We start from the raw sequence: 13,303 nt of genomic DNA on the forward strand, positions 1-13,303 counted from the left end.
CGCAGACAAGAAGCTGAGAGAGAGAGTCGAGAAGAAGCCCAGGCACACAACAACACAACGCAAATGTTAACTCAATAAAACGTACATCCACAATGTGTGCTACACATCATGTGGCTGTTACATAAGAGGCAGATAGTTTGACACATACAGGAGATAGACAGAGTATCTTATGCTTAATAAATACTTGTTTTAGAGATTATTTTAAGAACATTTGATCTGGCCCTTGAATCATCTGGGTGTGTGATGTGCAGGGACCTGATAACAACCCTGCTGTATGACTTACTACAAAAAATATTCTGATTCTGATTATTATCTGATTATTAAAAATCCCAAATCAACTTGGAAATGTGCGCACACATGGATCAGCTGTTTATCCTGCCCTTTCCACACCCACATTCAAACATAAATAGTCAATGCAAAGCGCTGGATTTGTTTGTGTCGGTCACACTCGACACCAGATTTTGGAATTGAATGATAAGAAAACTCTAAAATTGTGGTAAAAAGTGACCTGTGCAAAGAACAAGAGAAGCAAGCGAGAAACAAAAAGGAAAGGAAAATGAAAGCAAGATCTGAAAAAGAAGGAAAGAAAGAAAGAAAGAAAGAAAGAAAGAAAGAAAGAAAGAAAGAAGCAGGGGGTTGTGTGGAAGAAGAAAATTAAGAATGATGGGAATATATCAAGAAGACAAAAGAGATTAGAAGAAAGTGAAGTGTGTGTGAGACAGTGAGCAGCAGAGAAGCTACAGACTCAACCATCTTGAAGGAGTTTATCAATACTGGTTTAATGAATATTGAAAGTTATATCTGACATCTGATCCTTTGAAAGGCTTTATGATTCTCTATTACAAACCAACAGAGGAATCATCCTGTCTGTCTGTCTGTCTGTCCTCATGGCTCAGGTTGGTATTGAATCAAAATTCAGGGGATCATATTAAACAGATCCTCAATACATAATTGTATACATGAGTGATTAATAAACAATCATTAAAGAAACAGCTAAGCAAACAGTAGTGTAATGCATTGATGAAGGCTCATTCTCTTTAAGACACTACATTTACTTAACATATCTGAATCATAAATCAAATATTTTTTGCGCTCTAAAACTCCTAAAACACCAAAACAAACAAGTATATTTCAAGCTGTTTCAAATACATACAAGTGTTTTATGTCAAGACATTTGATTCTACTAAACAAAAATACCAATTTGTTTGCTAAATAAGTGACTCTCCCTGGGGCAGAAGAGGAAAATGAGCTTTTTAGGACTCATTTGAACACTATAATAGGGGTGGGTGTATTCACCTATGAACCAAATCATTACTGTTGAATCTGCTTAATATAATACAGCTGGTGTCTAGTATGTGACATATATTCTTAAAGATATACTGTAAAATGTAACTTTTCTGCATTAAAAAATGTCTAAAAACAACCAGACCTTTGTTGTATACTGTCAGTTGTGTACTCACATAACCTGTTTCATCTGGCTGCCTGTCACTATGGCTTTAGGGAGAGTCAGAGAGCGAGGCAGAAGTCAGCTGACATGACTACTTAACATGAGTATAATTTTGTTATATACAATATTACCATGTCAGTAAAGACAGCAACTTCTAAGATGCCACGCTACTTTTGTCTTTATTGAAGGCAGAAATTACTTAAAGTGTGTTAAAGTTTCACCAGGGAAGGTTAATTGTTGTCTGCTTGCTTAACCACGCTAGTTGGCATTAGCGGCATTAGTGATTCTGAATCACGATTTGATTCGGAATCAATTCTCATTTCAAAGCAATTCTTGATTTAGTAATTAGTAAAAGAGGCACTATTTCCAGCCTTTTCTACAGTAAACTGGGTGCTAAACCATCCACTGGAAATTAAGATAAATGATCTGCAGCCTTTTTATTTTAAAAAGTTAACAGCGTGAATTCATTAATTTGAAAGCATGTCTGTATGTGAATAATAAAATATAAGGGTGTGTGTGCTGCTGTGTTATTAGCATTGTAAGAGCAGCCTCTCACATTTCACCTCCTGTATCACATCCTGCAATACTTAATGGTAATTTATTTTTATTTTTTTAATGGTGCATTGTAATCACTAGCACTAGGGAAAAGTAACCAGTATGTGACTTAGTAACTTACGTGTACTCAATTAGGATTCTGAATAACTTTTACTTGTAGTATTTTAACAGTGTTGTATGATTTTATTAAAGCAGCCTCTCTGAACTCTTCTTCCATTACTGGCTATTAATTCTCTTTACAGTATACAGCTGATACTTTATGTGTGGCAACAGAAAAAGCTGCTGAAAGTGGATTTATTAGTGCTCCAAAAATGGACAAAAGGGGGGTTGACTCCTGTGAACTGAACAGGTGGGAGGATCGTGTCGAGCTCTTCCCTCCACTGCGTCCCTGCTCTCCGCACAGACATCACCACATGATAACCACATGGAGGAGTCTCTGCGGCGAGGCTCTCACGCCTCAGATAAAAAACAACCACCCAGCATAGTATCTGCAACATCACTGCTGCTTCTGACACTCAGCTGCCTCTTTCTGCACATTCATACAGCTGCTCAGTCTTTACGTCGCTGTTTCCTCAGCTGTGCCCATGGTTTCTCTCCTCTCTGTCTGTCTGTGCAGCCTGTAATGACTGAGAGAGGAATGCTGCTGGTGTTATATACCCCTCTAAAAATAACTCACCCCTCACTGCCTTGTAGGGCCGGACTGACAGCCTCCTGCAGCCAATAGCGTCTCCGCGTCCCTCGAAGCTCCTCCCCCTCCCTAAGTCTCAGCGCCTCCTTAATTGGACGTCAGTGACATCATCAACCCTATTTACCTTATTAGGTCACGCATCAAATTGAGTGACAGGTGGCTCCTCCCCCGCCTCCCTCCCCTCTCGCGCCGGTCGCCTGGATTGCAGCGGGGTCCAGTCTGCTGCTGGAGGAGCGAACCTGGCAACCTGGCAGCGTGTACGGAGACCGATTGGCAATCTGGCAATGCGGAAATAGATCTGGCACCCCCGATCTCGGACCGAGGAGAGAGGCGTGACAGAGCGAGCAGACAGGAGAAGGGATTGCATTGATAAAGATAAAATAATCAACTCTTTCTCTCCTCTTGCCCGTTTTCTTTTTTAATTAAAGTGCTCAGGTGCGCATCATCCGCAGCCGCACCAGCTGGGGTTTTTCCAGCATTTGTTTGTTTTTTATTTGACAAGTGTGAGAAGAGGAAAGAAGAAGAAGAAGAAGCAGAAGAAGTGCGTTTTTATTGTTTGGATTCCGGACTTCTTCACTGACTTTTCCAGTTTTTGCATCAAGCATGGATGTGTTGGCGAATTACAGTATTTTCCAGGAACTCCAACTCGTTCATGACACTGGTTATTTCTCTGCGATGCCTTCCCTGGAGGAGAACTGGCAGCAGGTCAGAGATGATGCGTTTTCTCTTTTTTCTTTAAACTGGATGGGTTAGAAACTGGGGTGAGATACATCATGTGTGCGCTGGTTGCTGTTTTGTGTGTGTGTGTGTGTGTGTGTGTGTGTGTGTGTGTGTGTGTGTGTGTGTGTGTGTGTGTGTGTGTGTGTGTGTTGTAGTGTTTTGCATCACTGGAGCGCTCCGAAGCGGCAGCAGCAGCCCTGTGTGTAGTTGCGTCTTTTTTTTTTTTTCTCCCCCCCTTCGCTCACATGGAGCACGGCGAGGTCCGCTGACAGGAGAAAACACACACACATAGGGGAGGAGTGGGTGAGAAGGGGGAGGAGAGGGGAGAGGAAACAGACAGAGCTTTACGCACCAAAGGTACTAACGAACAGACTGCCTTTTAAAATGCGTAAAATCTGTCTTTAAATGTATCCACACGCCTTTTACTATGAACAAACGCCCCCCTACTATACTTAAATGTTAATTAAACCCCTTGATCATTAATGGAGAAGCAGGAGCATGACGCTGTTGTCCTGTGAAATCCACCATGATGAGATTCAGATTTGAACTAAAACCTAAAAAAGGCTCTAAAACGCAGGTGGTGAAGCTGAAAATGCTGCTTCCACATAAAGGTTGGTATTTTGGAGATGAGAGGTTTTCGGCTCCACTTCGGTTCTGTTCAGGATCAGATTCAGCTCTTCTACCACTTAGTTATCCCATGCACATCTCCCTCATTGACTAAACCAAAGTCTAAAATTCAGATGGTCAACCTTTTTTTTGTTTGTTTCTTTTTGTTGGTTTGTGTTTTTTTGTCCATACTCTAACAGATAAGAGGCTTTACCAGGCAGAGATAAAGTGACATTCAGGGCTCCACGTTGATCTGATTAGGATCAAATTCAGATTATTTGATGTATATACCTTAGTGAAAATGTGAAAAGTTTAAGGGAATTGTAGGATTTAAAACAATTCATTTCCTTTAACTTTCTATTGTGGTGTGAATGTTTTTTTTTTCATCCTGTTACAAACACCAACTCATCACTGAATGAATGAAGGTGAAAGAGGAATGGTTTTGTTTTTCAGTCAGGGCTGAGGATGGAGCTGGTTTTTAATGTGACTGATCCGATCGATAGTCCAGTCCGCCTGATATGTTTGGATTATCACACACACACACACACACACTCAGAGGCCATGGATGGAAGACGGACACATGCCTAATAGCTGTTGACTTGTCCTTAAATAATATATCCACATCTGCCACTGTTTGTTTACAGATAATCCTTCTGAATTATGCATCATCACCCACTATAGAACATTTGGACTCCGCATGAGAGCCCACAGACTGTCTCATAACCTTTATCTGAGATTTAAATCATCACTGTACTTGTATTGAAATGGATTACAGGCAATATATGGTGGTTTTATGTGCACTACAACACATCTGTGGTCTGAGGGGAGAAAAAACAGAAAGTTTGTTTTCACAAAGGAAATGACCAATACAAAGAATTTGTGTGAGGATTTAAAACAGTTTAAGAATCAAAATATGAAACATAATTGAATAACAGACATTCAGAAGACACAAATATTATCCCTGAAGTTTCCCCGTTAAACTTGAGAAATGGAAGCTGTCTGGAAGCCATCTTCAGTGTGTGTGTGTGTGTGTGTGTGTGTGTTTGTGTGTGTGTGTGTGTGTGTTGCCACCTGCTATTTAATGTTCGGTAAACTAATACACCCAAAGTCTACCCTGGGGTCCTTGCATGGGACACCATCTACTCAGGGAGTGCTGTGTTGGTCCACTGTGTGCATTCAAAAGGTTTGTGGACCATGTGTGTGTCTGTGTAGTCCTAACTGAAGCCCTGACTGCACGTCTCCTCCATGACTGTTTTACTGACACAAATTCACACTGCCTCGTCCTACTTTTTGTCCAAACAGCACGTCGTTTCATCCCCTGTAACCTATTTCTTTCTTCTGTCTGTAAGCATATTGTTAATTGATTGAGAGGTTTGATAGAGTTTCAGGTTTTGATGTCATGTCTCATTTTCCACAGAATGGCTGGAAAAGCTGTTCAAACTGATGCCTACAGACAGGAATGTAGACCTGGGGGAAGGCAATTCCACTCGGTTCATCCGCACTTTTGAAATTTGACAGCAATGCTTGCAATACTTGTACTGAATGACAGTACCTGTTTTGTGTGAGTGGCTGAAATGACATGTGGGCAATCAGAGTTTGCTGTTGATTTGGATCCCCATTGGTTGTTACCTTGGCAGTAACTGGTGGCAATGAAAGGTAACTGGGGAGAATTGAATGATGTCTTCTTGAAGAGCCACTTTTTGAAATCCAACCTTTAAAACAGGGGAAACAGCTGGCTAAAATCTAGTTTCCATCCACCAGCTATTAACATTATCAACAATAAATCAAATGTAATTAATGAAGTGACAAACCCACAGATATGTATCGCCAACTCTTGAAGCAGGGAGCCTTTTTAGCATATTAGCTGTGATAGTCCACTGTACACTACCTGCCCACCACCAGACAGCAGACTGACACAATCAGAGACTAGCTGGTGAAGCAAGCTGAACATGTGGCAGCTAAAGGGACAGATGTTTCTGTTAGGAGTTGGTGGAGACCAAAGCAGAACAAACAGGATAGGCTGATATTGCTTCAGGGCTGACATGTAAGAAGGTTTGCTAACAGCTCAGTCATAACCATTTACAAAGGCATGACTTGACGAGGTGGCAGTCTGTCTGACATTGGGAGGACACATTTCAAACTGATGGAATACCTTTTGTTGCCTTCTTTTGGTGAAAGCTAGCAGTTTCCCCCTGCTTCCAGTCTTTGTGCTAAGCAAGGCTAAGGGCATCCTGGGTCCGGTCCTTGTATTGAACACACAGGGATGAAACTAATATACGTTTTCTCATTTGAACCCTGGCAATCTCAACTTCCCTCATAAAAACTATGATAGAGGTTTCCATACTCTCCATTTTCGATATAAGCTCAGTGTTTAACAGTGGAAACTGTTGGGCTATTGTAGATAAAAAAGACACAACTGAGAGGGAAAGATGTGTGTTTTCAAATTTATCTGCACCAGTGGGGACAGTCTCAGAGAGAGAGTAGAGACAAACACCCACACACACCCACACACACACACACACACATGCACCACATGCACCCACGCACACACACACACACACACACATACTGAGACCAGGCCCACCCACATTTTTTCTAGTCTTGTTCCTTCTGTCTCCCTCTATCCCCTTATTCACTCCATCACACCCACACACACACACACACACACACACACACACACACCCACACACAAACACACACACACACATGCTTGGTTGGCATGCACTAATGGAAAGCTATGGTCTGGCAGGACTCATCCTGCCACTTTCGACAGTAATTGGCCGTTTGCTGTCAGACAGAGAAACACACACACACACACACACACACACACACACACACACACACACACACACACACACACACACACACAGACACACACACACACACACACACACACAAACCAGATTTGTGTGCGTCATTTATCTTTCCTGTCTGTCCCTGCATCATGCTCCTGTTCTTTGTTTCCTCATACAGGCTTCTTTTATCAGCTGCTTTGCATCATGACCAAACATGTGGAAAACACACACACACACTCTCTCACTCTCTCTCTCTCTCTCTCTCGCCCCTGTCTATCAGCCTTGTTGTCTCTGACAGTACGAGCCCATGTTCTGCATATAATTGCTGCATCCTTGCAGGTTTGGACTGATGTGGTGTGCTTTAGGAATGGAAAACCCAGACTTCTCAATTAGATATAATCCATTAAGTCCAAAGCAGAGCCCTGCCAAAGTCTGGTGGGAAAAATAGAGAAAACAAAGGGTTGATGGAGGTGAATACTGAAGCAGAGGTGGTTGCTACAGAGTTAACAGACGCCACATGCAGGTAACTGGCCTCATAGCCCAACAGTGCTTTAAACTGGCGCTGTCTCCTCCCCGTCTTGTCTCTTAATTTATGTACTCTGTGAGTCTGTAGTTCTTTTCAAGCTGATTGATTTATTTCCTGCAGTAACAGCACTATGCTAGAACCAACCAGCTGCATCTACTTCTTTCCAATCCTCCAGTATTTCTGCAAAAGAAATGCTCACAACTCATACCAGTCACCTCTGTTTTTCACATTCAATCATCCAGTTCAGAACTGCTGTTGAAAGCCCAACCAAACACAACCAAAACCTTCCCCAGAGAGGTGCACAGAGGGTCATTATTTCCCTTGAATTTGTCTCGTCAGGCAGGGCTCAGTCTTGGTTGTGTAAGTGCCACTACAAGCGCCATCATTTCAAATCTCTGCTAACCATTTCAAACACTACTGCACCTGAATTAAACCATCAAAAAAATAAATAACTCAGCTTAAGTATTTGATTTATGGAGCTTGTTGGATATGCTACACAGCCTAGCAGGAAATACTTCCATATACTGTAGATTAAATTCAGGTCACAGGTCAGGACATTTTTAGAGGTCTTGTTTCCTCTCACTGGAACTACTTGTGTGTTATTATCATCATTACAATTTTTAATCACCCACATTTTCCACTGACTGACTTGGAACTACATGATACATATTAGTACAGTTCAAACCGGTGTGTTGCTACTTGTCTAAGTACCGGAGCACACCTAAGTAGCACTTATGCATGCATACTTGTGCGTGACTAATCATGGGAATATTTTTTCATCAAGCTTATTTGTTATCTTATCCTTTTCTTTAACTTGTGGAAATGGATTTCCATATTTTGCACCGTGAACCTTCTGTAACGGTGCACTTTTGGAGTGGGTGACAACAAGCAAGGCTGATAGTTTATTCAAAGCTGCACTGTAACTTTTGTCATAATGTTTGTCCCACTGTGAATATTTCTGGCACTGAAGCAGAAACTCTTAATCGACTCTGTGCACAAAGCCTGGACATGTCACATTTTAAATTAATATACAGTATGTTAATAATTTGTTGGCTCAGGTCCTAAATGCAGTTGCTGCTTCTGTTCCTGTGCTGTAACTCTAGTTACTTGTTTTGAGTGTGTAGGTTGGTGAAATGCAGCCTGTCTCACACAGAGTAAATGACAGGACGATACTGTACGTGCCCAGCTCGTTACATATACGTCACATAATGTAATGACCTGTGCACGCAAAGCTGTTCAGCTCTGCCGATGAGAAGATGCCAACCTTGGTTCAAAACATGGCATCAAACTAAGTAGTTTCAGCAATTCATCACTTTAATATTTCCACATTCAACCGGAATATGCAAACTATGAACATTTTATTTCCCCACTTGGAGAAAAAATGTGGCAGAGCGGTGCTCTGGCAGCACTGCACCTATGATTGCGAAGCTAACAAGCTCAGTGTGGTGAATTTAGTAGTGCCTAGCAGTGAGGTTGCAGATTGCAACAAATGAAATACCCCCCATCTCATCCTCCCCTACAGTGGCTCAAAACTAAAAGTTGAAAAGGTTAAAACAAAACGCGAAAGGCCCTATGCAGAGCCAGTGTTTGGTTTGTCCATTCTGGGCTACTGTAGAAACATGGCAGTGCAATATGACCCACTCCCTCTGTAGTTACAAAAGGCTCATTCTAAGGTAACAAAAACTCTTGCCAACGCCTAAAACATTGCATCATTTAAAACTACAAAATATAACTTCCTGGAGAAAGATAGTCCAGTACTGGGTTGGCAGCACGGGTTGCTTTATGGTGGGTTTTTGTTTGGTTTGTTTTGGCACTACGGTTAATCATTAAAAACAAGCTCAGTCCTTCTCACACCAATAGAAGAACCAAGATATAGATCATAACAGTAATAACAGACTATTCAGGCTCTGCAGCTTCTTGTGTGTCGAGTGTTTCCCCCAGTCTCTCTTCTCTATGATAACCTGTTAACCTTCGGCAGGGACCACTGCATGAACTGAGCTCTCACTCTCTCTCCCATGTGGCTTGAGGCTAGCCATGGGAAGTTTGACAAGATAATGAATTGCCATGCATGCTGCAGTTTTTCACATTTCACAGCCACGTTACTGTATGTGGAGATGGAGGAAAGGATGGAGGGGTTGGTGGGTGGTGGGAGGATAAGTGGAGGGAAGGATGAGAGAGAAAGAAAACACCAACACAATACATGAGGCAAAATGAATAAGTGCAGGTGAAAGTTAGACCTTTTTTCCATATTTTTCACTCCATCTTCCTTTTGTGCCCATTCGCCATCCGTCCTGTTGCCACAGACACACACACAGTTATGTAATTGTCTGTGGTGCACAGCTGCTTCCTTATAGTCGCAGCAGACGGAAAAAAAGAGGAAGACGACGGAAAAAAACAAAGGAATGGAGAGAAAAGGAGGAAATAGCATCAGAGAGAGAGAGAGATGAAGAGAAGAAGGAATGTAGCTAATGATTATGTAATAACTAATCCAAATGTCACAAAATATACCTTTTCAAGGCAACTTTACACTGGATTTATAATTTTTCCTGAATGCATTTACAGGAACTTTTGCTACTATTGTTATATATCAGTATTACAACATGTTTCTAGTGCTCAAGCAATACAGCTATTAATCAACTATTTAAAGTGAAAGTAAAAAAAATAACAAAAATCAACTTTATTCAGTTGATAATTTAACTTGTTTTGTAAAAAAAATTGTAATATGATAGTTCCATCTTTTTAAATACTTGTGTGTGTCAACTGAATCTTTTTAGCCTTGTTGACTCTTTGTTCAGCAAACAATGCCAAAGTCTCATTTTAGGTGCTGCTTATGTGTCTCTACCTCTAAGGACTGTGATGTCTGGAGTGAAATATCTCATGTTTGGATTGCTATGAAATGAAATATGAGCCTCCATGTTTCTTAAAGGATGAATCCTAATGATTCTCCTCTGACTTTTCATCTAGTATCACCAATAGGTCAGACATCTCCATCTTTCACTCGTCCAGTACTGATGACCTACTGCTGCATTGTCTGCAGACCAGGAAAAAAACATATTCAGGAGCATGTGTGGATTATTCCATAATGGTCTCTGCACATGGTCACACCAGAATAATGCAAGTAAATCCAAAAGTGGAGGTTTATGAATAAATCAAACCTGATGTATTTTTCTGCTGAGCTGAATCAATTATATTAATATTTGATTCAATTTAGATGTAACAATGATGTCTTCCCAGTCATTTTTTTCATATAGCTGCCTGAAATGACCCATATCCTCAACATGGAATTACAACTAGGAGGAGGGCATGGTTTTTATCACTCAGATGCTTGTAATTTCATTTTTGAACTGAACTAGGCTTCGAACTCTTTCTCAGAGTGTAGCTCTGGCAGCATTTTTCTGTCCGAACCAGACCGAGTCGTGCCTGATGCAGTTAATGTAGGCTGAATGAATGCTTGCTGCACTCAACACGACACATAGCCCCAAGACAGACAGTAGGTCCATCACTTACCATCACTTAGGCTATTTCTATGCCTCCACCGGAGAAAGCCAGGGCTGGAGGCATTATGTTTTCGGGTTTTCCATCCGTCCATACGAACGTTCGTACATCCGTCCGGGCCATTCTTGTGAACGCGATATCTCAAGAACCCTTTGAGGAAATTTCTTCAAACTTTGCGCAAATGTCCACTCTGACTCAAGGATGACCTGATTAGAGGTCAAAGGTCAAAGGTCACTAGAAGCTCACATCTTGTGAACGTGACACCTCAAGAATGCCTTAAGGGAATTTCTTCAAATGGTACACAGGTCAACTTCGACTCAACGATAAACTGATTAGATTTTGGAGGTCAAAGGTCACTGCATCCTTACATATTGTAGCTTCTTAGGAGCTTTACCTTCTTTAAAGTGGAGGCATATAACTGCCACCTGGTAGTTCTAGTTACACATAATATCTACTGTATATCAAGTTATTTATACTATACTGTCACTAAAAGAACCTGAAAGCACCATGTCAGTTGACACAAAGAAACCCGACCCAAACCCAGACATCATTTTTAAATTTTGTTTGTGGTCTGGTATTCATTTTCTAGTCTCTATGCTTAGGCCCTGAGATTGACTGGTGACCTGTAAGAGTGATCTGCCTCTTGCAGACTACAGCCTAATGTGACCCTGTACAGGACTGGCTTTATTAAAAATGGATGAATAAAAGTCTACAATATGATTTGTAAGCACATAATTATGATGCACTCTGTCAGCACAATTTTGATTTAGTCATCGATGATACTTACACTTGCCATTCATTACTACATGTAAATATTATCGTCCAGTGACAAACCAATAATTGGGGAACGATGGAAAAACATCTGAAGCTGTAAAAGAAGTCAGATTTGAAGAAGACTTAAGTCCTAAGCATGCCTCTTCACTTCTTACAGTGTGGAAGCTCGTGCCAATAGTCTCCTCTCTATGAGCAGCTCTAATCACTGCGTTCATTCATTTTCTTTTTTATCATTCCCCCCAAACACACACAGTTATTGTCTATTCCTCATAATTTGAAATCACTCGAGTCGAACACATGCATGCACTCGCCCGAGAACCCATAATTCAGTAAGTGAATAAGGCATTCAGTCTACAGTGGCACAGATTAGATAAGAAAGTGAGCAGTCAGACGGCCACGGCAGGAAAGCAGAACAAATGATCTGCACTCGTGATGGAGAGAGCTTATACTGTGAAAGCCATAGTCCTGATCTTTCAAGATGAGTGGTTTTCTATGGAGGGCAACTCTCCAGCACTATTCACCGTGGAGCCTGATTACCACAGTTTACAAGGAGATTTACCCATTCAACTCTTCATGCCTCAAGTACACTGTGGATATCAACTATTGTGCAGTGAATCATCCTATTGTACATCATGTGTTGCACATTATTGATTTTTTTTCTCCGTATTTATTAAAGGAAAAGTCTAACATTGTAAGAAATGTGTTTGTTTGCTGTATTACATGCTGTCAGATGAGAAAACTGATATCAGTTTCATCTCTGTGGCTGTGAGGATGGTGTCTAGCCCAGCTTGGCAAAGACTAACAGAAAGGGGAACACTGCCACAGCCTCAATCACTGGAGTGAAAATCATATAATTTTGTTGCTAATTCCCTTTTCATAGGTAACGCAACACCATGAGAGTCATCCTGACATAGCATTAAGCTAAGACAAACTAATACATGCTTAAAAGTCCAGTTTTTTAGGTTGTCAGAGCAAAAAATGTATATATTTATAATGTTTCCATTAGTGTATAATTACCTGAAACTAAGAATAAGAATGGGGACGTTCAGTTGGTTTCAGTCTCCAACCACAAAGCCAGACTCCACTTAATCCTACACATATGACCTTTAAGGCTCAGTGACAGCAGCTTTTCAGACAAAAATCAGTTTCAGTGGAATTTCTGCAATCACTTAATTTGCATGCACAAGTAATATAAATCTGTGGCAAGCTTTCATATAGAGTTTAAACTTGGTGAACTAATGAGCTGCAACGATTAGTCAAGTAACTGATTGGATGATCATCAGAAAATTAGTCTGAAACTATTTTGATAATCTATTAATTGATATAGTCATTCTTGTTTCTTTTTCATTATTTTTTTGACATTTCATAGATTGAAAAAATCTGACTTCTGACAATTTAAGAAAGGGAGCTGACAAATCATTTGTGTGCTGCTATGTAGGAGCGTAAACTGTTTCACATCTGACATGCAATATGGCCTGCAGTCAGTGTCGAGCCAGGAGTTGCTGGTCCGGATAAGTTACCTTGAATTTAGAGTGTTAGCTTTCTGTCTGCTTCGTGACTTATAGCATGAGCAGTCTCTGCATAATCTCCATCACCATCTGTTATGAGTTGGATGGACAACAGGATCGTGCTGCATCATTTTCTTGTGTGACTGGGCTTCTTCCATAAGTCATCTTTCAACAACTGCACTATTTTGC

General features: G+C 40.9%; 1 protein-coding gene across 2 annotated transcripts in view; it reads left to right on the forward strand.

Moving 5' to 3' along the window:
* Positions 1-3,293: 3,293 nt before the first annotated feature.
* klf7b (Kruppel like factor 7b) overlaps positions 3,294-13,303 on the forward strand; it is a 74,666-nt gene continuing 64,656 nt past the window's right edge. For both annotated transcript variants that reach the window (XM_073474083.1, XM_073474084.1), the window contains exon 1: positions 3,294-3,395. In XM_073474083.1, the coding sequence (XP_073330184.1) occupies positions 3,294-3,395 (102 nt within the window). The remainder of the gene's footprint in view (positions 3,396-13,303) is intronic.

This window comes from Pagrus major, chromosome 9 (assembly GCF_040436345.1).
Source record: "Pagrus major chromosome 9, Pma_NU_1.0".
In the NCBI taxonomy this organism is placed as follows: Eukaryota; Metazoa; Chordata; class Actinopteri; order Spariformes; family Sparidae; genus Pagrus; species Pagrus major.